Source organism: Amblyomma americanum, chromosome 1 (assembly GCF_052857255.1).
Source record: "Amblyomma americanum isolate KBUSLIRL-KWMA chromosome 1, ASM5285725v1, whole genome shotgun sequence".
Lineage (NCBI taxonomy): Eukaryota > Metazoa > Arthropoda > Arachnida > Ixodida > Ixodidae > Amblyomma > Amblyomma americanum.
This window is the reverse complement of record NC_135497.1, coordinates 429,686,487-429,709,279: the sequence shown is the minus strand read 5'-3', so window position 1 is coordinate 429,709,279 and position 22,793 is coordinate 429,686,487. Positions and strand designations below refer to the sequence as shown.

Below are 22,793 nucleotides of genomic sequence, written 5' to 3'. Positions count from 1 at the left end.
CGAGTGTGGTCTGCTCCACGCACGATGATAGTCCAGGTATGGTGTAGACAAGTAAAATTAGGTCCACACTTCACACAGGCAAGAGCTGATGAATGGTGCATATGAAGCAAGCAGCTACACAACAGAGCTTTCAGCAGCCTTCGTCAGATGTTGACGCCAGTATGACTGCAGTGAATAGCAGTTGTGAGGATCATTTTTGGTTTTCTTGTAGCCATCATATATTACTTTTTTGCGCTCAGGGAAGTGCTAGTAAGAGGCTGTGACATCATAAAAAACATCCAATTTTCACAAGACTCTCTCATTGATTATTACTATTTGTTGTAGGTGACCTCCCATCACGTGCCGTACCAGTTGTTGCTGTGCCATGTTATATCTGCAGTGAGTAAATGACCATTCGAGTTCTTTCATTGAAGCCTCTTGAGTAAACTGAACAAACCTTTCTTTTATCAGAGGAACAGTATGCCATGTTGGAGGTGGAAATCAAGAGGCTGGAGAAAGAAAACGACAGGCTGCAGAGGGACAATAAAGTTCTGAAAGCTGCGGTAAAGGGTGGACAACATAATAGAACTTGTGACCAAGCAGCTCCGTTCTCGGCCCGGGCTTTAACAGAGCAGTGTGTTCGGTTGTACACAGGTTTGCCTAATATTGCAAGATTTCTGTATATTGTTACACTGGTGCAAACAGTTGGCATATATGTACCAAGCAGGTGTAAGCTTGCTGATGTGGTGCTCATCATCCTGATGAAGCTGCGGTTGGCACTGCTCAATGCTGACCTTGGCTTTAGGTTTTGCCTGTCGGAAACAACAGTGGGCAGAGTGATGGCCAAGAAAATTCCATTATTGTCAGCACAGCTCAAGCGCTTTATTGTGTGGCCATCAAAGGAAGATGCCAAAAGGAATATGCCTATGGTGATGCAGAGAAAGTACCCAGGTTGCATTGCAATAATTGATTGTGCTGAGAGTAGAATCCAGAGACCTCTGGGCTTCTCGTCACGATCCTAAACGTATTCCCACTACAAAGGATCAAACACTATCAAATGTCTGGTCGCAATTACGCCATGTGGCTCAATCAGCTTTCTTTCGAAGTGCTGGGCTGGGCGATCCTCGGACAAAGTCATTGTAACCAAGTGCGGCTTTATCGAGCGCTTGGAGGCAGGTGACATAGTCTTGGCTGACAGAGGCTTTTTAGCCAAGGAGGATGTGGCAAGGCAGGGGGCTCAGTTGGTTGTTCCGCCGTTCACAAGAGGGAAAGGGCAGCTGTCTGCTAAGGAAACTGAAGAGGCACGGCAGATTTCTAAAGTACGGATACATGTGGAACGTGCAATTGGCCGCATGAAAGTGTTTCATATACTGAGAAACAGAATGCCAATCACACTTGTCAAGTATGCAACTGAAATAACGATCATTTGCCCAGCCATCACAAACATGAATCCACGATTGGCATAAGTGAATATTTTCTTTGTACTCCTGACGTCAGGTTAGCTTCCCTAAAATTGGTGAAATATGCTGATCAAATTACTCTAGTGGTATGCTACAGTGAAGTGAAAAATTCCTGCAGAACAGTAGTAGTGATAGTGGCACGTCGTTTGTAACATTATGATGCAACAACTTTGCTGTGAGGGACATTTTGGAGGACATAAATGCAGCGTAATATAAAATTCACAAGAAAGCACACGATGCACTAGGATAGATGCTTCCTTTACATCACTGTAATGTGGCCTCTCTAGTGAATGTAATTTATCTTGCCAAGAACTGTGAATTGTGGGGTTTAGCGTCCGGAAGTGACAAAATGGCCATGAGGGACTCAGTAGTGGATGAGTCCAGATTAAGTTAGACCATCAGGTGTTCTTTAATGCGAGTTATAACGTGGCCAGCAAAGTGGTGCTTTGCCTCCATCAAAATAGTGCTGCCGCAGTGATGCTTAACTCGCCAACCTTGGAATCAGTGGCCAAAGCCACTGTGTCACGTATATTTATGCTGGAATTATGTCAGACAATTCAAACTGACTAGCCCAAATATTTGTCTTGCAATGTGAAGGACTGTGATCGGTCTTGGCATCCTTTGGCGGGAATTAGATATATAAATTCATGGGCCTTTGTAATTCAACTCCGTCGAGATTTTTCCACCTAAGCAGCTTGTACTGAACTCTCATCCTTCAGGTCAGCAGCGCATCTGACTGTCTGCACAACCATGCTAGGTCCTGCTGAAGACACACGTGCTGTAATATGTTTGTATTGTCTACTTTGCTTTGTCTGCTGTTATTTTCATCTTGTCTATGTATGGCCTCTTGGGTCCTGTGCTCCTCATTGCTTTTATAGAAATGTGCATTTCTGCTTGCTTGTCATGAGAATAGTATTTTGCTGTTGTAAACGACTGTCCATGTTTAAACTGTTGTATTTTCTGGTAGAATCTTTTGTAGACATGTTTTTCATTGTAGAAAAATTGTTATTTATTTATTTATTTATTTATTTATTTATTTATTTATTTATTTATTTATTTATTTATTTATTTATTCATTCATTCATTCATTCATTCAATCCTGCCAGCCAGAGTGGTGCAGGTATACGTCATTGTACATGGCAATGCATCAAATATAAGAAAGAAGCGAGCATAGAATGAGCAGACACCAACACACTGCATTTCCTAAAAAAATAGGCGTAAAACAAACCCGGACATTATAGCGGGATATATACGTATATAACTACAGATACCACTCAATACGTGTAAGTACCATCCTTTCCAGTAGTTTAACAACGCAGCTAGCCAGAACAATTGGACGGTATGATGTCGGGTCAAGTGGCGATTTCCCTGGTTTCAGGAGCGGAACTGGACGACTGGACTTCCACTTGTCTGGAACTGTGCCCTCATTCCATGATTTGTTGTAATACTCCAAAAGTACACGCCTAGCTTCTTGTCCAAGGTTTTCAAGTGCCGAGTATGGTACACAGTCGGGTCCCGGCAGTGATGACCGTCTGCAACAAGCCAGCGCGGCATCAAGTTCCACCCGAGAATCCTCAGAAGCGGGAGCGTCGCTGCAATGCAGCGTTGCGGATGGGGTGGATGGCCCTGCTACCCTAGCGCAGACATCCTCAGCTACCTCGACCTCGCCACGTCGTTGGTAGAGTGCGAGAGACTTGAAAGGGTGCAGCTGGTGTGGGGATGTTCGGAGGCCACGAACGACATTCCAGATGTTTGACAAAGGTTTCCATGGATCAAGTGTTTCACAGAATGACCTCCAACGTTGCGCCTGGGGGGCTTGAATTCTGCGCTGAATTTTCTTTTGCATGGGCCTCACATCTCTGAGATCAAGGCTCGAGATTACTCCAACTTACTCCAGAAGAGCTGGTAGTACATATGCTTCCCAAGCTGAACGAGCTTTCTGTAGCAGAGGCCTAAAGAACTCTGCAATATATTTCACTTCAGTTATTGACATTTCGTGTGGCAGCCAAACAATGAAGTCCGCATTGTCTTTCCTGCACACGTGCAACTGAGTCTGCACCTGTGTATAATATGGATGCTTCTCAATAAGATGACCTTGGTCGTTAAGGTATGGAGCTTCTAGCACGCTGTGGTTAGGCTCCCTCAAAGACCACGGGCACTTAATTTCGACGAGTTTCACTCCATGGCAAGAGCAGCTCCACAGCCCATCAGGTGTTGCGCCTGGGAAAGGGGCCTGAAGGGAAACAGTGTGTGGCAATGAAAAATGTTGAACCGAAGAACAGAACTGGAAATTTAATTCAAGACAACAGTTCGTATTTTTTGCACACTTCACAAAAGATGGTATAATTTGATGCAACTCGAGAAAAAAAAACAAATGCATTTTTAAGGAGGCCCTCAAACCACTGGCATTGACAGACTATCATGATGTGGTTGATCAGCCTCCTACCTGCTGGCGTGGTGGATGGACTGTGTCATCATGACACTCGATGCTGCAGGTTGAAAGGCCTTCTTTCAGGGCCATTACCCGCTTTCTTCTTGAGCAGTATCAGTGTATGAAACTAATTCATTGTTAACTATGTGAAAAATGAGGACAGCAGATGCTATCCGTATTAAGCTCCACACAGCTTGTGCTGCAGTAGCTAAACAAACAGCCAACACAAGCAATCTTTTTCGCTACACAATCGGCCCAAACTACGACAAACTTTACACATGAAACCTTGGATTTGTGCAATGAAATGCTTTCAGATTATTGCAGATCATAAAACATTGGCTAACCTTCTAAATAGTGATAAGACAAAATGCACATGCATTTAATGCTTGATGTCATGCTGAATATCTTTAAACCATACATCTGGGTCAATGACAAAGCCAATTTCGTGCAGTTCAAAATTGGTGTGGCACGTCTTCATATGGTCAAAGTATTGCTCCTTTGCAGTCCTTTCGTTATCCTTGCCCCATCTGACAGATTCCACTTTAAGGCGTGGTCGCCGTTGCAGAACACTGTCGAGAAACCCGGTCACAAATTCTGGTTTCAGTGTCGAGACCTGGTGCAAAAAGAATGACACATGAACAGGTAAAACACCGTATCATAAAAACAAACTACTTGTTTGTTGATGATCATGTTTAAGAAAGTGCGGGGGAAAAATTGGATGGAGGCAGAAGAGGAATTTGATCGTTTCCATGCAGCTTTTTTCCTCGAGTTATTAAAGAGTGGGATGTGCTGTTTGACTCCATCAAGAGAAATTATTCCCTCAGTGCCTTTATTGAAAGCCTTGAATCATTTATATATCATTGTGCACCTGAACATTAGTACAGTTGTGCCTGAACTTATTCTTACCCTTTTCTTGTTGGTTCAGCTCGGTCTGGTTTTTGGGTCCAGTGCAGTTGTTGCAGTGCAGTATTTTGTGTTGGGTTGTTTTATTTGCTGAATTTCACTCTGAAAGTGCAGTTATTAAGATTTTTCTATTCCTGCAGTACTCAGCGAAGGCTGGCAGTATCAATAAATGATATTAAATCTCAGTGCTACCAGCAAGTATTCATTCCCTGGGAACAGCTGTAAGCTCACATGAGAGAAAGAGCATGAGCAAAGTGCAGCACTAGAACCAAATTGCACACTATCATATGCAATTTCCTTGCCAAGCAGAGCAGCAGGTGGTTCACTCACACATTATGCATCTTTTTTGAGGAGTGCAAGGACTTTCATAATTGCACACTTGTTCTTGTCCCAAAGTTTAAAACAGCAGTAAAGCCATGGGAAAAAGGAGTGCTGAACATGAGCACATAGTCATTGAAGGCATTGAGGACAACTGCATTATATTTTGGTTCTTGGTAAATGCGAATCTTTGGCTCTTTTTACCTACTGCAATGCATGTCTGGCAGCAAAAGGCACATTTATTGCTGACGAATTGCACTAAAATTTTCCCGGCACTCGATTCAAACTCGTGACATCTGCACAGAAAAGGACTCTGTGATCACAGTTCGGTGGTTGAATTTTGATGGAGGCGAAATTCTAGAGGCCCGTGTACTGTGCAATGTAAGTGTACATTAAAGAATCCCAGGTGGTCTAAATTTCCGGAGCCCTTCACTACAGCGTCCCTCATAGCCTGAGTCGCTTTGAGATGTTAAATCCCCGCAAACCAAACCAAACCAGTTATGAAGTGAACAGTGGTGAAGCCTAGCCTCTGGAATCGGCACCTAGAAAACTAAGTGCTGCAGGTTATCTGCAAAATAGGCTGGCGATGGTGACACATGTATCTCATTAGCCGACCTTCTCTAGCTCAAAACTCTTGCGTTTATGGTCAAAGCATCATCTTTGTCGTTACAATGCGGTAATCTATTAATAAAAGCCAACATCAATTTGTGCTCAGCGTCTCCTTCGCATCTTGTATTCCATATACAGGAATAGGTAGGTCAGCTCGAAATACTGCTTCTTACATGGCCTTAAAACATCACACAGTATGCGTTTGCATCATTCTGTGAATTATTTGGCATGCTTGATGCTACACTTAACCTTGTCCAACCATCCATCTTCAACCATTTTTCTGCACGCAAGTCCCTAATTATGATGGGAGCCAAGGACCTTTCGCAACAGTTCCATTCTAAACTTCATCTGCCTCAAAAAGTGTGGAAGAGAGGTATTACTGATGTCTCTGTCTCCTCGAATGAGCCTTTTCACCAAGTGGCTGTTGTCAAATTTTCAAGAAGATTCTCTGACAGTTTGCATGAGTAACTCTTTCATTGCCTTTGTTTTTAACGTCTTCTGAAATGACAAGTATAACTGTCAACTTTAAAATTCACCAATCAGAAACTTTACATTGCAACAGCGATTAGGATAGTCCTCTTCAACTCTTAATAGTATAAATCGAACCAGCATACCCTGCTCATGGTAGTCGCAGTGATTCTTTCATAGCGTGCTGCATACCAGATTGGCGATTCCGATGAAAGCCGAGTGCTTTTTTCTATCCTTTCAACTTCACTTAGTGGAAGGAACATGTCATCTAGGAATGTCTCCCTTGTGCTGCGGCTTTTACGTGCATTTCTAGAAAATAACACTGAATGCTGCTCGTGTCGCAGCCAACACCCAGAACCCATAAATAACACTGAATATTGCTCGTGTCGCAGCCAACACCCAGCATCACTGTTATAGAACTTTGAAAAATAATACATTAGAGCTGCAATTCTGGTACAATTAACATAAGTAGGAATGTTTCCATGCACAGCAGTAAGTGACAGATCATTAAGTAGAGAAAGCAATGCTAGATTCACACAAAACAATGAACGTATATCCCAGCCAACTGTCTCCCACACATTAGACAGCTCATTTCATGATGTCTAGTTTCCTGGGTGTACTTGAATTTAGAAAACTGTACCTAAGAATTGTGTACATCTCATCCTCGGAGGCTGAATCTGTTTCCTCAGGGTCATGCTTGGGAATGCTCCGCAGAACAACTGCTTTCGGGTTCACACGTTTCAGAGCTTCCAATTTCTCCCGTTCACTGCTGTTGTATTTTGCGGATGTGTGGCAAGGTTGTGTCTTCAGCTTCTTGGACCTTTTTCCTGGCCTTCCAAGTTCAACTTGATCTATGGGCATCATTGTGTCCTGCATGCAAAGCAAACAGAATTTTGTCACTTATTTTCATGCTTAGGTCCCTGCTAATAATGGTTCTTCAATAATTACTGAAGGTAACCTTTTTGGACGTTGCAGAGCTCCAGGCACATGGCCGAGATATACATGATCTCTCTGCCTCCATACGAGCTGTTGCCTCAAGGGCAAACAAAACAGCAGCCACGTGGCTACACACTTCACTTAGCCTGAAAACGGTCATGAAAATTGTAATGGATGCTTTGAACATAACTTACAAGGGGCATATAAGCCATAAATTATTTATATTTCTTTCTCACCTACCCAGCTTTGCACTGACAATGAGCTGCCAGGACGTGTCCCGACAGATTGTCTACACAAACCCAGGCATCGCGGCCTTTTCCTGCTGCTGCCTGCGATGGCGTCACTTCCGCTCGCACCAGGCACACTTTCCTCGTGCGTGGCGCCCAGTAGCGGCATCTCCGAACAAACCCTGAAATATTCAGTCATGCCCACCATGTCATCTATGGGTCTCTGATAGAATCCAGGTGTTGTAAACCAGAGGAGTGAGAACTGCTTTTTCTTTACATTTACTGCATGACACTAGACATTACCTCTACCTTAAGTGGTAATGGATATGCTAACTTCTGAGATCAAGTGCTCCTTGAAAAACAAACTGCAGGCACGTTATTTTGCCTTCTTGGGCTGAGAGTTTTCTCAGAAGGTGGCGTGCGCATTTCTGCAAGCTGTATGGTACCGTGAAGAATGCGAAATATGCTAAGCAGCTGCTGGGCCAGCCGGCTATTGCAAGCAACAACAAAAAACCTACATAGTGCATGAGACTCCGTAATACAAACAAGCTGCTGATCTACTGCTGAAAAAAAGGCTGGAGATATATGGTTAAAAAGGGCTCAAAGTGCGCAATGCATGAAGAGGCAAAGTAGCAACGTTGGTTTGATAATTATTTCGTATCTAGGCCCAAGGAACATTTGAAAACAGTTCTTGTTGCCATGCACAGTTCAAAGCACATGTGGAACCAAGGTGCGCATGCAGATGCAGTGCCTCAAGCACACTGAACATAAACAATAGCAAAATAAGACGAAATTTTGCAGGCATCGCAGCTGTGTCCTCAGGACTTAAGCAATGGTTCTGAGAACCCAAAAAAGCAACCACCACCAGTGCATAAAAGTGCATGAGCAGCGCATGAATAAGTGCAATGCACCAAGGTAATATGTGCCGTGCCACCAGTCCGTCCTCATACCAAGCAAATACCGTCCCAAAAGGCACTCTGATCATGCAAAAGAAATGCCTTTAAATCATAATTCGGAAAGAACAAGCTGAGTGACTAAACATTCAAAGCAGCAGAGTGCACTTCTGTTTGAAGCTCAGGCGAACGGCTACATGTTAATGCAGCTTTCCAAGCATCAAGTGGATAATGAAAAGTGCATTTTTACGGACCTGAATGCATTACCGGTGGAGCGAGACCTCCACTCGTTCCACAAGTATCTGTTTCAGGAAACAGAACAAAGCGAGCTCTTATCCATAAAGTTCACTGCTCAGATGATAGTTACAAAATATAGTAATCATACTTGCCTGATTCAAAGTAATTGTAAGCATCAAGTGACGTAATTTTCGACGTTCTCGGTGGTGAACTGGCTTGGTGAATACAGGAGGCACACCACAAGGTTTGTCATTTGAAAGTGTGGGCGCAGCTGCTTCACGTCGTAGCCTTTCTTCCACTCGGACTCCGGTATGCTGTATGGGTCCGGCAGTTGCGATCCGTACACGGCCAATTTCTGCACAGACCTTGCTTTTTCCTCCTGGCTCAAGCCGTCGATATATTCGCCCATCGTAACTGCGCCGTTGTTTGCTACCACGTGCTTGCTGCCGAGAACCGCAGAATGATACAGATGCACAGCTCCGCTTACTTTATACGCCCGATGAGAGCGTTGAAATTGCAACACAACTGCTTTCCAGGCATAAACAAGAATGTTCCCGTACTCAAGCGAAACGCACGCGTCGAAATGCTCGGACAAATCTGCAGAGTACACAATAAAATGCCCGCACACGACTTTTTTCTACGTGCAGAGTCGCTTGTCGCTGGAAGGGCAGTGTAGGCGGTCTGCTCTTTCTGCCTACACCCGTGTCGCTGCCGACGGCAGCGCCACCTTTGTTTACAAGCATGACGTTTGTCTATAACTCGCCAGCATTTGTTTTTGATATTCAAGATTAAAAAATAATGGCGACAGTTTGCAAATTTGTGTCGCGTTTTGAACCACTTTCCCCTAAGCGTGATAGAAGTTTTAATCACATGCACTACCAAGCGGTATCACTGTCTTTGAAGAGACCGGTGTTGCGTAACAACCGCTTGACCAATCAGAAAACTTAGATAACGGAAGTGCCGCTACAAAAAAAAAACGTATTACTCGTGCACATAATCTTTTCGTCCTGTGCATGCCTATCTTTCCCCTGTCCTTTTCTGTTTTCCACAGCAGCGCGAAAAGATTCCATGATGGCACACCGCCTAGCCGCAGCCTTTGCTCTGAATCAGGAAATATGATACTTGACGACTAATGCGTCACCGCACAAGTAGCGTTATGAAAGCCATAATGAAGGGCGAAAATACGCCTCAAATGAAATTGACGAGCACGGAACGGCAGGGACCAAATGAGAGCAAGTCGTTTTGTAAATAATTCCACTCAGAAGAAATGTCTGAGGTCATTTCGTTGAGTTTTTTACACACGCACGAAAAAAAATGACAGTTTAGAATCGAGGCAAAAAAAAACTTAAAAGAGGCTTGACGACGCCCGGACATTGTTTACAAGGAACGGCAAAAATGCATGTCAGGTGAAAGAACGACGCATTGCTTCCAAATGGGAAGCAAACAGCCAACACGCCGTCCTTACTTCAAATGCAAAAGCTAATAATTAGGTCTAATTACCCTTTAATAAATAAAGGCGAGGTTATGAGTAATTAAGAACACTGGGCAGAGTTTAGCTGATCACTTCACGCCCACTATTCTCATTTGTGAATGGTACCTACCTGTAGCCTTTCATTTCTATCTCATGTAAGACAGTTCACAGTGCTAAACCTGCGAGAAGAACGAGACACAGGTCATTCATGTTAAAGATGATAAATAATAATAATACCTCTATTGAGCCCTCACGGAAACAACTACAGAAAAACGGGCCCATCTTAGGAAATGGGGGCTTGTGTGAGATGGTCCGGAATCGTAAGCTAAGCGATGTGGTTACAGTATACATGTGGAATTTGGATACCCACAATGCAGGAGAAACAGCAACAATATCAGCAATAACTGTAATAACAGTAATACAAGCAGAACAGGTTTCACCCGGCATCGAAAATATAAAGTACTAGTAGCAAGCATCCGGGAATCCATAACCAAACAGTGACAAACCAGAGATGTATACATATATTTGTATTATACCATGTCTAATAAACGCTTCACCTTAGACCATGAGTCCACAGAAAAATAGTCATCTGGCAAATTATTAAATACCTTTGGGACAAACACGCAACGTCTTGCTGCTCCATATCTAGTCGACAAACGCGGCACAACAAAGCGCATTTCTTCGCTCTGCTGGCGCGGCGAAACGGGCGGATGCTTGAATTCATCCGCCCAGAAATGGTGCAGCACGACCGCAGAAGTGAATAAAGCCCCTCATTTCTGCCGCAAGGCTAGGCCTATTTTATGCAGAAATAAAGACGTATAAAAAAAAGATTGAAAAGAAGGAAAACGAAGTTCATGAAAAATTTCTCTGTTCGATAGTTCGATAATGCGACGTGATCGTAAATCACACTTATTAATATATTTTTAAATGTTATAAAAACGGTCTTGCTAGCTTCCGAAGCAGAAACCGAAAATTGTTATACTTTACCTTAAAAAGCTGTATGCAAGAGAATGAACTTTCATCTTTTAAAGTGGAACGGTCCGAAGCATTTAACATTAAAAAAATAAACACACAACTGACCTAGGTTTTGAGCAGACATGCCCCCCATGATTTTGCCATGAGAATTCACGATCAAAATGAATGCCGAGGTACTTAAATGTGCTCGTATATTCGAGAGGAGGACCCCCACAGGATATGCAGTTTTGGCGATGAAGAAACGCAGGAAGGACCGTGGCTCCATTCTGCAGCAGGATTTTCAGGCATATAATTTTATTCTTGTTTTGATTGAGGATAAGGGGGTTTTTACAAAACCAAAACATAACTTCGTGCACTGATTGCTGTAGATGTTCAACTGCCGTTTTATGATGAACATGCTTTCTAAACAGGACCAAGTCATCCGCGCACTGGAACACTTTATCGTTTAGGATTACTGAAGCGAAGTCGTTGTCAAATATTTTGAACAGAATATGGGGTAAAATTGATCTTTGAGAGGCACCGGTACCAAAACATAATTTGCTTTTAGTATATTCGGTGCCTATAACAACTATTTGTGATCTGTTGGTAAAATAGTTTTGAAGTACAACGTAGAAAAGGCTTCTGAAACCGATAAGGTATACCTTGCCAAGCAATATGTCGTGGCAAACTGTATCAAATGCTTCCGCTATATCAAGGAACAAAGCACAGCTAAAAAGATTGCGTTCAAAGCAGAATAAAAATCATCTGCAATTTCTTCCAGGGACGCAGTTGTGCGCCTTCCTCGCACGAAGCCAAGCTTGCTGTCAGACAGAACTGAAAACTTGTGAATTAAAGAAATCAAGCTCCAGTAAAAATTTTAGTCTGTGATGTGAGCCCTTTGTAAAAGCTCTACCTCTTGGACAGCTCGACTCGGCCATACACACCGAGCTGCAAACTATGGCATCCAAACATTGGGTCGTGTTTACAAATGACGGTATATATACTATGTGTTTCAGGGAAGACTTTAAGCAATTCTCAAAAATAGGTTTTGGAGGTAAAAATATGGCTTTTTCAGCATAGTATTGCCAGTGTTGGCAGACACCAGAAAACCGGCGACTCGTCTTCAGTAGTAAGCTGGTTAGATAATTTGTAATAATTACCTTTTTAACAGTTAGAACTAGGCGCCTAGAGCCAAGTAGTTATTTGTAGCCGGGGTTAGTAATAGTCACATTAGTTTGTGGAATTTTGTGGCTCGGCAAAATATGGGTTTCTGATTAGTTAAGTCCGCGGTGGCTGAGTGCTTAGGGCTCTCGGCTACTGATCCGGAGTACCCAGATTCGAACTCGACCGCGGCGGCAGCGTTTCGATCGAGGCGAAACGCAAAGGCGCCCGTGTGCTGTGCGATGTCAGTGCACGCCGAAAATCCCCAGGTGGTCGAAATCGTTGCGGAGCCCTCCACTACGGCGCCTCTTTCTTCCTTTCATCTTCCACTCCCTCCTTTATACCTTAGGGCGGGGTTTAGGTGCCCGCCGCGGTGCGAGACAGATACTGCGCCACATTTCCTTTCCCCAAAAATCAATTTTCATTCTTTAGTTAAGTGCACTGCAAAGAATGCTTTGCCAGCATGCTTTTGGTTGGTCAGTCGGTCGGTCGGTCGGTCGGTCGGTCGGTTCATGGCGGTTTAACGTCCCAAAGCGACTCAGGCTATGAGGGACGCCGTAGTGAAGGGCTCCGCGAATTTCGACCACCTGGGGTTCTTTAATGTACACTGACATCGCACAGCACACGGGCCTCTATAATTTCGCCTCCATCGAAATTTGACCGCCGCGGCAGGGGATTGAGCCCCCCTCTTTCGGGCCAGCAGCCGAGCGCCGTAACCACTCAGCCACCGCGGCGGCTCCAGCATGCTTTTCGAAAGAGCGTGTATTTTGGCACGATGTAGGCAAAATTTGTTGGTCCAGAGCGCCGAGGAGGTCTGTAAAAAAATATGACGGGTTCCGGTACGAGGTTGTTTCCAGGGTTATATTTTTGAAACAAAGGGAATTTAGCAGACGTGACAGTATATTTTGACATTTTTGGCTGCCATATCTTTTTCTGTGGGCTTTAAAAGACATTTATCAACGTTTTCTTGTGTTGTGTACTTTGTAGCTTCATTCAATGTTGTTCAGTTCATGAAGAAACGTTTTAAAGCATGGCATAAACAAAAATTATATTGTTTGGGGATCGGAAGTATTATATATTTTGGAAATAATGCTTGCGTATGCAACGTTCTAGGAACGTGTTCAGTCATTGTTAAAAACTTTTCTTCAAGATGTTCAACTTTGTGGTTTTCTTCTGACGTTTTCCCCAAACTAAATTACTGTAATTGAAGTAAGAACTAAACAACGAATTATATAATGCCAGGATTACATTTTGCGGATGAAGCTAACGTTATAAAAAATGAAAACAATAATTCCCGACAATTTGCTGCCAATAAGCGAGATATGATCGTCCAAGGACGTTTTCTCATTGAATAAAACACCCAGTGTTTTAAATGTGGCTAATATATATTTAAATGAACACTATTGAAGAAAATAGCTTTTGCAAGTGGCCGGCATAAAGCTTTCCACACGTCATGGGAATAGCACCGACCACTCCTGCAGAACATTTGACGAGGTGAGTTTCATTTTTTATCTGGCCATGGTATATGAGGAGCGCAAAAACGGCACAAGGGACAAAGAAAGACGGACAACACAGGCGCTAACTTCCGACTGAAAGAAACCTAGGCGACCAAGACGAACGTGGACCGTGAGGGGAACCCTTCGCATGCGCTCGGAAAGATAAAGAAAACCAGGTGAACGAGGAACAACGGACAAGCACGACTCAGTTAATCTTTAAGAAGGCCAGCTCTCTTTTCGACAGGGAGATAGACGGCTTGCTGACACATTTGTCTTGCAGGGCAGCGATGCGAGCTGCTTCTATAACCTCGCGAGTTAACTGATCCCGGTGTCTGGCGAAGATCGAGCACTTGTCCAGATATGGCACACAACCACATTCCTTGCAGTGTAAAGCCAGATTGCTGCCAGTAAGTGTTCTCAAATTATTATTGTGCTCGCGAAGTCTCTCATTTAAGCACCGACCAGACTGACCAACATACCGCTTGCCACAAGAGAGAGGGATGTCGTAAACAATGCCTTCAGTGCATTTCACGAATTTCTCTCTGTGCTTAATGGTGCACTGCATCTTTTGGGGACGTTCATCAGCGGGCAAAGTTTTTTTGGATAGCGCTATTAGTTTGTCAGGGGCAGAAAAAACGACACGAACATTAGCTTTTGTTCCAATTTTCTTGAGGTCATGGGACAGGCAATGCATGTAAGGAATAACAGCAATTTTCTCCTTTCTTTCTGAGGGCCCGGACGGTAGTAAACTTTCCTGGCGCTTCTTCTTCAGTATTCGTTCGGCGACAGAAACACAAATATCAGCTGGGTAGCCTGCTTCATGGAACCTTGCGATTTGTTCGTGTAAGCTCTCGCTTATGAGATGGGGGCATGACTTTTCTAGAGCGTTGTTCAAGCATAAATTAATAATGCCTCTTTTAACGAGTTTTGAATGGGCAGAAGTGTAGGGAATTAAAGGTTTGTTGGCTCGAGGTGAATAGCTCCAACACACGTGGTTTTCTAGGAATTTAAACCGGATATCAAGGAAGCGAATTTCGTTGTTAGTAGGCATTTCGTTAGTCAATAGCAGCGGTGAAAAACACTGTTGTACATTAGCTAAAATACCGGATGCAACCTACTCTAAGGGCGATGGCGTACACTCAACCAGAAAAAGGAAATCGTCAACAAAACGGAAAATCCGGACTACATGAGGGCTGTCAAGCCTCTCTTGGAGACTCCTGTCAGGATGAGCCAAATACAGGTCACTAAGTACAGGGGCCAGACAAGACCCAATGCATATTCCCTGTTTTTCAATGTGAGAATCGCCTTGCCAGTTAATGAAAGTGGAGCGGAGATAAAAATTTAGCAATTCTAAAAAGCCGCTGACGGACAGACAGGATTCATTCTGAAATGACACCGCGCCAAAATGATGGATGGAATCCTCAACTATTGTAAGCAGGTTGTGATGGGGCAATGAGTAATACAAATCTTTTATGTCAATTGAGAAACCAAGGAGGCTCTTGTCAGAAAGCGATCTCACAGCACATAACACTTCGGTTGAACTACGTACTAGAAATGGGTCATTAATCGTCAACAAGTTTAGTTTTTCTTTTAGAAAAACAGCGATTGACTTTAGCCAAGTGTCCTGTTCCAATATGATTACCCTTAAGGGTACGCCAGTTTTATGCGTTTTTGCGCTAAAGAACACTTCTAGGAAGAGGCGCTTACTGTTTTCAATGCTACTGGCTACTCTTTTGAGATTGAGCTTGAGGCACAGTTTTTTGGCTTGCGCCTTAAGTTTGGGAAGTGAAACATTTCTTCCACGTTTAAACACTTCTGATTCGGCATAATTGGCTTTTTCGTTGAATACACCGTGGGGAAAGACTGCAAAACCGCCCTCTTTGTCAGAGGGGATGACGCAAAGAGATCGTTCAGCTAGGTAGGACACGACACGATCAACACTGACTTTTGAAGAGCGAGGCTTGCAGTACAATAGGACGTCGACGCCGTCGGAGGTACACCGGCCAGAGTCCTTTTTGTCGGCTTAACGAGATACACGTCGCACCATGGAAAGCAGCTCATGCGGAGTTTTCGAAGTCTCCCTTGAAAACTTGGGTCCAAGGGCCAACACCTGGCTGACGTACTCGGGGAGGATGACTCCTTCGGGGACACACACGCTTTTGCATTTTCTCGACCCCTTAGGTGGGCAGAGGGATCGAAGTTTCCTGAGTTGGAGTTGCCAGATGGCTTCAGTTGTTTGGTCCGCCAGCCGCAGATACGCTCGCAGCTGGTGAAGAGCGGCCCCAGGTTCCAGTGCCAGTTGGAGTTGCACGGCTAAGTTCTCCCTCAGGAGACGTGCATAGCGACGAAATTAAGATTTTACAATCTTGCATATTCTGCGCGAATGCCCAATGGATGGGTTGAGACCATTAAAGAGTACTCTGACGTCGTCAGGTAGAATACCGGAGCGGAGGCAAAAAGCAGCAGAACGTGCTTTGCACACAGTGGCAGCAATAAGAGACACGGTCGCACAAGGGCCTTGGGAAACATGTAGAAAAACGCCCGAAGAACTAGAAACATAATTCACAAGGGTGGGAACTTGGGCGAGTCGGTAACGATGATCCATGGTATATGGGGAGCGCAAAAACGGCACAAGGGGCAAAGAAAGACGGACAACACAGGCGCTAACTTCCGACTGAAAGAAACCTAGGCGACCAAGACGAACGTGGACCGTGAGGGGAACCAGGCGCATGCGCTCGGAAAGATACAGAAAACCAGGTGAACGAGGAACAACGGACAAGCACGACTCTGTTAATCTTTAAGAAGGCCAGCACTCTTTTCGACAGGGAGATAGACGGCTTGCTGACGCATTTGTCTTGCAGGGCAGCGATGCGAGCTGCTTCTATAATCTCGCGAGTTAACTGATCCCGGTGTCTGGCGACGATCGAGCACTTGTCCAGATATGGCACACAACCACATTCCTTACAGTGTAAAGCCAGATTGTTGCCAGTAAGTGTTCTCAAATTATTATTGTGCTCGCGAAGTCTCTCATTTAAGCACCGACCAGGCTGACCAACATACCACTTGCCACAAGAGAGAGGGATGTCGTAAACAATGCCTTCAGTGCATTTCACGAATTTCTGTCTGTGCTTAATGGTGCACTGCGTCTTTTGGGGACGTTTATCGGTGGGCAAAGTTTTTTTGGATAGCGCTATTAGTTTGTCAGGGGCAGAAAAAACGACACGAACATTAGCTATTATTCTAATTTTCTTGAGGTTATGGGACAGGCAATGGATGTAAGGAAACAGGAATTTTCTCCTTTCTTTCTGAGGGCCCGGACGGTAGTAGACTTTCCTGGCGCTTCTTCTTCAGCATTCGTTCGGCGACAGAAACACAAATATAAGCTGGGTCGTGCATGTCCGTTGTTCCTCGTTCACCCGGTTTTCTCTATCTTTCCGAGCGCATGCGCCTGGTTCCCCTCACGGTCCACGTTCGTCTTGGTCGCCTAGGTTCCTTTCAGTCGGAAGTTAGCGCCTGTGTTGTCCGTCTTTCCTTGTCCCTTGTGCCGTATTTGCGCTCCCCATATACCATGGATCATCGTTACCGACTCGCCCAAGTTTCCACCCTTGTGAATTTTTATCTGGCATTTACATTTTTTGGATGTGCAAATACGTGGGTACAACTTTCCCAACTTGTTGAGCGCCGAAACAACAAGAACACCATGCGTGTAGGCCACTCTCTTGAGGTTGTGCGAGGTCTTTCTTGTGCACGTATGGCACAGCGAAAGGATTTTGTCCTTCCGACAATCACCAGCTTCTAAGGCGAGAGCCTTTAATGGCTCATATTAGCGGCCATGACCTTCACCGGTCTCACGTCAAGTCCGGTCTCAAGTCATGTCACACTTATTACTAGATAAGAAAAAAATCCATGCGCACGGCGGGATTCGAGCCACCGTCCTTACGTTCCGCAGCCGAACGTGCTAACGACTAGGCTACTTCCCTCTAACGCATATGCTGTTTTGTGCCCACACTAATATATGTATAGCGTAAGGATGCTGGAGAGTGCGGAAAGGCATCGAATCAGATGGATGCCTCCCAAACACCCTCCAGAGTCTGCAGCATTTAATATTAACAAACAATTTTGCACTTCGTCAAAATCTTCACCCCACATCAGTGATGCAAGCGGGAACTCCGCGCTAAAAGCTTTCGCTTCACTGCACTTTAGGTCAACAAAGTGCCCTCCTGAATTTTTCTTTGTGTTCCAAGCTTCAGTTTTTGAAGATGGGTCTCAGAAAGAGCAACCAAAATCGAATAGGGGTACACTTCCGCCAGAAGTGGGCTTGTGTAATCTTGAAAGCTCTTTTGCATATGATGCGGACGCGAGGAGGACATCATGGACAAACATAATAGGTTTTAATTGCATTCGATCAATTTCTACACTTGTGGTATTGTTAACATCATGAAACACATAAAATACTGTGTTCTTCAATGAGATCCAGAAAAATGGTTTCACTGCTGACGGGGTTATTATTCAAGTCGTTGTGTACATGACATTGAAGAATAAAAAATATGTTTGCATTAGAGTCATCAGGATAAAACAACGTTATATCTTTTACCACATCATTAACGGTTTGGTTCTGGTTTTTGTGTGGGTTTAAAGCCCCAAAGCGACTCAGAGCATGAAGGACGCTGCAGTGAAGGTCTCCGGAAATTTCGACCACCTGGGTTTTTTAACGTGCACTCACATCGCAGACTAAACGGGAATCTAGCATTTCGCCTCCATCAAAATGCGATCGCCGAGGCCGGTATCGAACCTGCGTCTTTCGGGCCAGCAGTCCAGCGCCATAACCACTGAGCCACCACAGTATAAGCGGGTCACCGCTTTCAAAGGTCTGTGAACATAAATATTTAGGCATAATTCTAACATCGGAGCGCAGATGCGACGTACACATCGCTAATGGCACCTCCGCCGCCTTGTTACACTTGTTCTTCCTTAAAAGATGCTTACGCTTAGCCCCCAAAAGCACCAAGCTTTTTGCCTACACTACTTTTGTAAGAATAGTTTTAGAATATGCAAGCACTGTTTCGTTACCACAAACTCCAGCATCATTCTGAGATAGTGCAGCGAAAAGCAGTAACGTTCATTCATAACAAATAAAGACATACTGATTTCTCTACAGAACATGCAGCATCATCTGGCCTGCCATCACTGTCATCTAGGGCGTAGCAGTACCGTCTTAAGTTTTGTACCAGTACGCGACTTCAATATAGAGCGATCAAAAAAATTGGTGGGAACGCTTAAGTTCCGCCTTAACGGTACGACACGATAGCGCAATGAGTTAATTCCAATATATGCAGAAAGTCATTCTCTACTTTAAGTTCATAGATTCCTGGGAGTCCTCATACCCCTCCGCGAGCAGTGGTGCAGCAGTTAAGCTATGCATCATTGCCCTGCGATGTCAGGCGATTAAGGTTGCTCTTGCCGAGCAAACTCAAGCAACCAATCATTATTTTACTACCACCTGCCACGGTGCGCAGTTTGCTCACTATCCGGTGAGCAGCTTGTGATTAAACAGCAAGATCACGTGACAGGTGGCCCACCTGCCTCCTAGGTTGCTCTCTGGGGACCACCTGGCAAAGCCATGACCGCGATTTTTCGCTCACAACTCGAACAATGCCCACGCCCGATTTTCTGGAGAACAGGCCGTTAACTCGACCCGTTCTCCAGAAAATGCGTGTTATCGCGTTGTTGTTGTTGTTGTTGTTGCCTTGGTGACATGGCACGTTAAGGGCCGCTGTACAAATGTTTTCATTTTTCGCGCATACGCACGCCTCCTTGCGACCGTGCGCAAGGGCCCAACAATGGGGCCACGAACGCATTCGCCTGTGCGCACGAAGTTGGTCAACATCAACTTTTGGACGCACGAGAGGATGGTCGCATCACGCTATTGGCTGCTGTCCCGCGACGTGCCAGCGGTACCAGGCCGCGCCGCGCCTCCTCAACAAGATGGCCGCCCGCGAAACGGAGTGAGAAACCATGCCTAGTAGGTGGTAGCTGTGCCGAAAAACATAATATTGGCCGCATGCGACTATTACGAGTGTTGACAGCGACTTCGAGATTCACTGTGTGCAACAGCGGCAAGCAGCAGTTTCCCCCAAGTTGTTTTGTCGCCGCCTGCGCTCAGCTAACCGAGCGGAGCTCAATCCTACGCTGTCTACGCAAGACGTTACAGTGCCGCTTTCGCGAAGTGTTTATTTGGACCCGTTTGTGATAGTTAGAAGTCTTCTTTATTCGTGCGAGGATCATCACGAACAGCAGCGAGAATCAGCTCCCCAAGGTGTGAATTTCCTGTGCATACAGCAAGCTTCACAGTCTAGTGAGAGTGATTGCAGTCGGATCGAGTGCTTTTGCGTTCGTCAGTGATATCGCCCGCAAGTATAATTACGTTTGAAAAGCTTACTACGCACGGCTTGTTTTCCGAGTGCTGAAGTGAACTTAAAGCTGTACAGCAGATCCTGGTTCGGGTGCGCGCGTGCGTACTGAGTTTGAGTACAGCCGTGAGTGCAACGTGACGAAATGAGCTTCGAGGTATTCAGCTACTCGCATTCTTTGCAGCGGTTGCAGTGATCGCGAGCACAAGTCTTTGTGCTTCGGCGTAGCCATCACCGATATCGATTGTAGTTCGTGTGTACTGTGTTAGACAACCGCCGTGAGTGCGACGAGACCATTCTGAAACTTGTGTTTTGCGTATGCGAAACTACCTCGTCTGCACGGCCATTGGGCTGTTTTCTGCCAGAACTACAGAAGCGTCGGCAGCATTTTGCGGCATTGTGCTCCGTAAAGCGCAATTTGCGACTATGAGTGGCCGGATTACGACGGTATGCCGGCGACACTGTGAAATCTGTATGAAAACATCTGTTTGCATGGCAGCTCTCACATCTGGAGCGTCTCTTTTATTTCCTGCTGGCTGCGCGGGCCCATATCTGCAATCAATATTTGCATGGCAAATTGAATGCATCCAACTTCCCCTGCATGTGATCATGGTCTGAGCCAAAGCAATAGTGTTAAGTTTGCGTTGTAACATGTTATTCCCAGATCAGGAACACTTCTGCACAAACAGAAACCATTGTCACAACTCCTTCACCGGTGTTTCACCATCCACATGTCTCCAATATGTGCCGACTATTGCAGCTCTTTTTCTTTGGCATTTCATTTCATCTGATGCAAAAAAATAAGATCACAGCAGATGCTTACGCTTCTCAAAGCAAGCAACCCATATACAGTTGTGCCTTATTAATATTAACACTTTGGTTCCGGATCAGAACTGCACATACAGAGTTTTCCTCAAAGCGAATCTTGATTAAATATGAAAAGAAATTTCAGTAAACTGCTATGATTACAGTCTATTTTTTGCTTAGCAGCGTAGAGTGAATTTGGATTTTGGACAAATGCTTGCAATATTAAGTGGATTATCGTGGTTGCCTTGGCCATTGGTCAAATGCAGCGATCTCGAAATGCTCCGTGAGCCATGACAGTCGGAATAGAAACAGTACTCTTTGAGTCAGCACCTGATCCCATAGTTATTTTTGCTTTCACTACTCTGCTTTCACCGAGATGGCCAACAACTTGGCTTTATAGGTGTCGGACAGTTGTTAACCAGCGCTTCCTAAGTAGTTGTACCAGCTTGTGTGAGACACTTTAGAAGCATATGTCATCAGTGCACATGCACTCATGCATATGCTGCATTCATTTACTTGCGACTGCCTGAAATGAACATTATTTGCCTGCTGTTTGAAGGCGATGGTGGGCCTATGAGAATGTATTTGTCAGAAGTTTAGAATGCTTCCTAGATTTCCTTAGCCTTATTTGCTTTTGCTGCATTCCTAGATTTGTTTGCTTGAATGTAGATGCTTGTTTGCTCCTTCCACAATGCTCAGCTATAGATTTTTCGGAACACACATCTGTTCACATTTGTCCAATGGTCGTGACGGGACTATCTTTGTGCATTTTGCCAAGCCATGTTAACAAAGTTTATTTTGATTTTTCAGAATGTGCTATGCGTGATTCTACTGTGGTGGGCCCTGTAATGCTGACGTTGAGCCATTTCTGAAAGTCCTACAGTGCCAGTGCAGCCACTGACCTGTCGAGGCTGAGATCACATTTAGTTTCAAGCTATTTCCTCACTGCTTGGATTGTATTTGCAGATTTCCTGCTTTGTTTCTTTGATAAGCTCTCCTCGTTCCCGACATGCTTTAACTCGAGTAGTATTTTTTTCTTCTTGTCATGTGCTCTGTTTAAAAAACTTTAATTTAGTGTTGCAAGTAAAGATCTGTGAGATTATAACAAAATGGTTAAACTGTAAGCGAGCGGCTTAATTAATTAGTTTGTGCAGTGAACAAAGTGCGCCAGGAAATGAGTAGCCGAGCCTTTCAGTGTCACTGATTCTGACACAAGAAAGTGGAATGCTTTGTAAGTCAGAAAGTTCAAGCGGGGAGAGTCGGGATGCCTGGCAGTTCAAGGTTTAACAAAAACTGCACAGTATGCTGCAAGTGGTATGAGGGCAATTCCAGGGTGCAAGAGCCATATTATTCAGTCAGTATTGGCCGCTAAACACTTCTAACAGTCCTTGCGCTGTGTTATAGTGCTTTGTTATCACAGTTCAGACGTTCGCATTGCAGTCCATATTACACAACAAAAAAATATGCGGCTTCCAATGGGCTTTGTGCATTTAAGCCTGTCAGTTATACAAACAGCAAGTTCCATGTTAACCAGGCATGCATACTTTCATAAAATTTCATCCCCAGAAAAACAGTTCATAATTCAAGCCATCATATTACAAGGTGGATATTAACGAGGCATGGCTACATACAGGAGAATATGGTAAATTTATAGTTCTGATAATGTCACAAGCACCAAATTATTGCACCATTTCTATGACTAGCATGGGTTCCTAATCGGGAAAAACACTATATACTCTTGCACTGCTAAATTATTGTGGCCCATTAAATTGTTCCTTTCAAATCGGTACGTTTTTTGTAAGGCATTCTTGTGAAAGCCAACTTTTCGTTTTTCGAGACAAACACTTGCGCCTTATTCTCTTTGAGAAAGCATGCGATAAACTCCTTTATAGAATAATGCCTTGCATCGTACTGTTCTGAGCGGGATTTAAGTGATCTTAGCCAGCTAACAGCAGTTGGCCCATGCTAACTCTTGCTCATCCTGCATTTCTTTTTTTTTTAATCTCGAGCAACCCCCAAAGCTATCGTACTTG

General features: G+C 44.4%; 1 protein-coding gene and 1 pseudogene across 1 annotated transcript; one reads left to right on the top strand and one right to left on the bottom strand.

Annotated features, from left to right (window-relative positions):
* Positions 1-464: 464 nt before the first annotated feature.
* LOC144124988 (uncharacterized) lies at positions 465-1,445 on the top strand (annotated as a pseudogene).
* Positions 1,446-13,748: 12,303 nt separating this feature from the next.
* On the bottom strand, positions 13,749-14,594 carry LOC144124980 (uncharacterized). The gene has a single exon (XM_077657980.1). It carries the CDS (start codon positions 14,592-14,594, stop codon positions 13,749-13,751), a length of 846 nt encoding a protein of 281 aa, XP_077514106.1.
* Between the last annotated feature and the right edge of the window lie 8,199 nt (positions 14,595-22,793).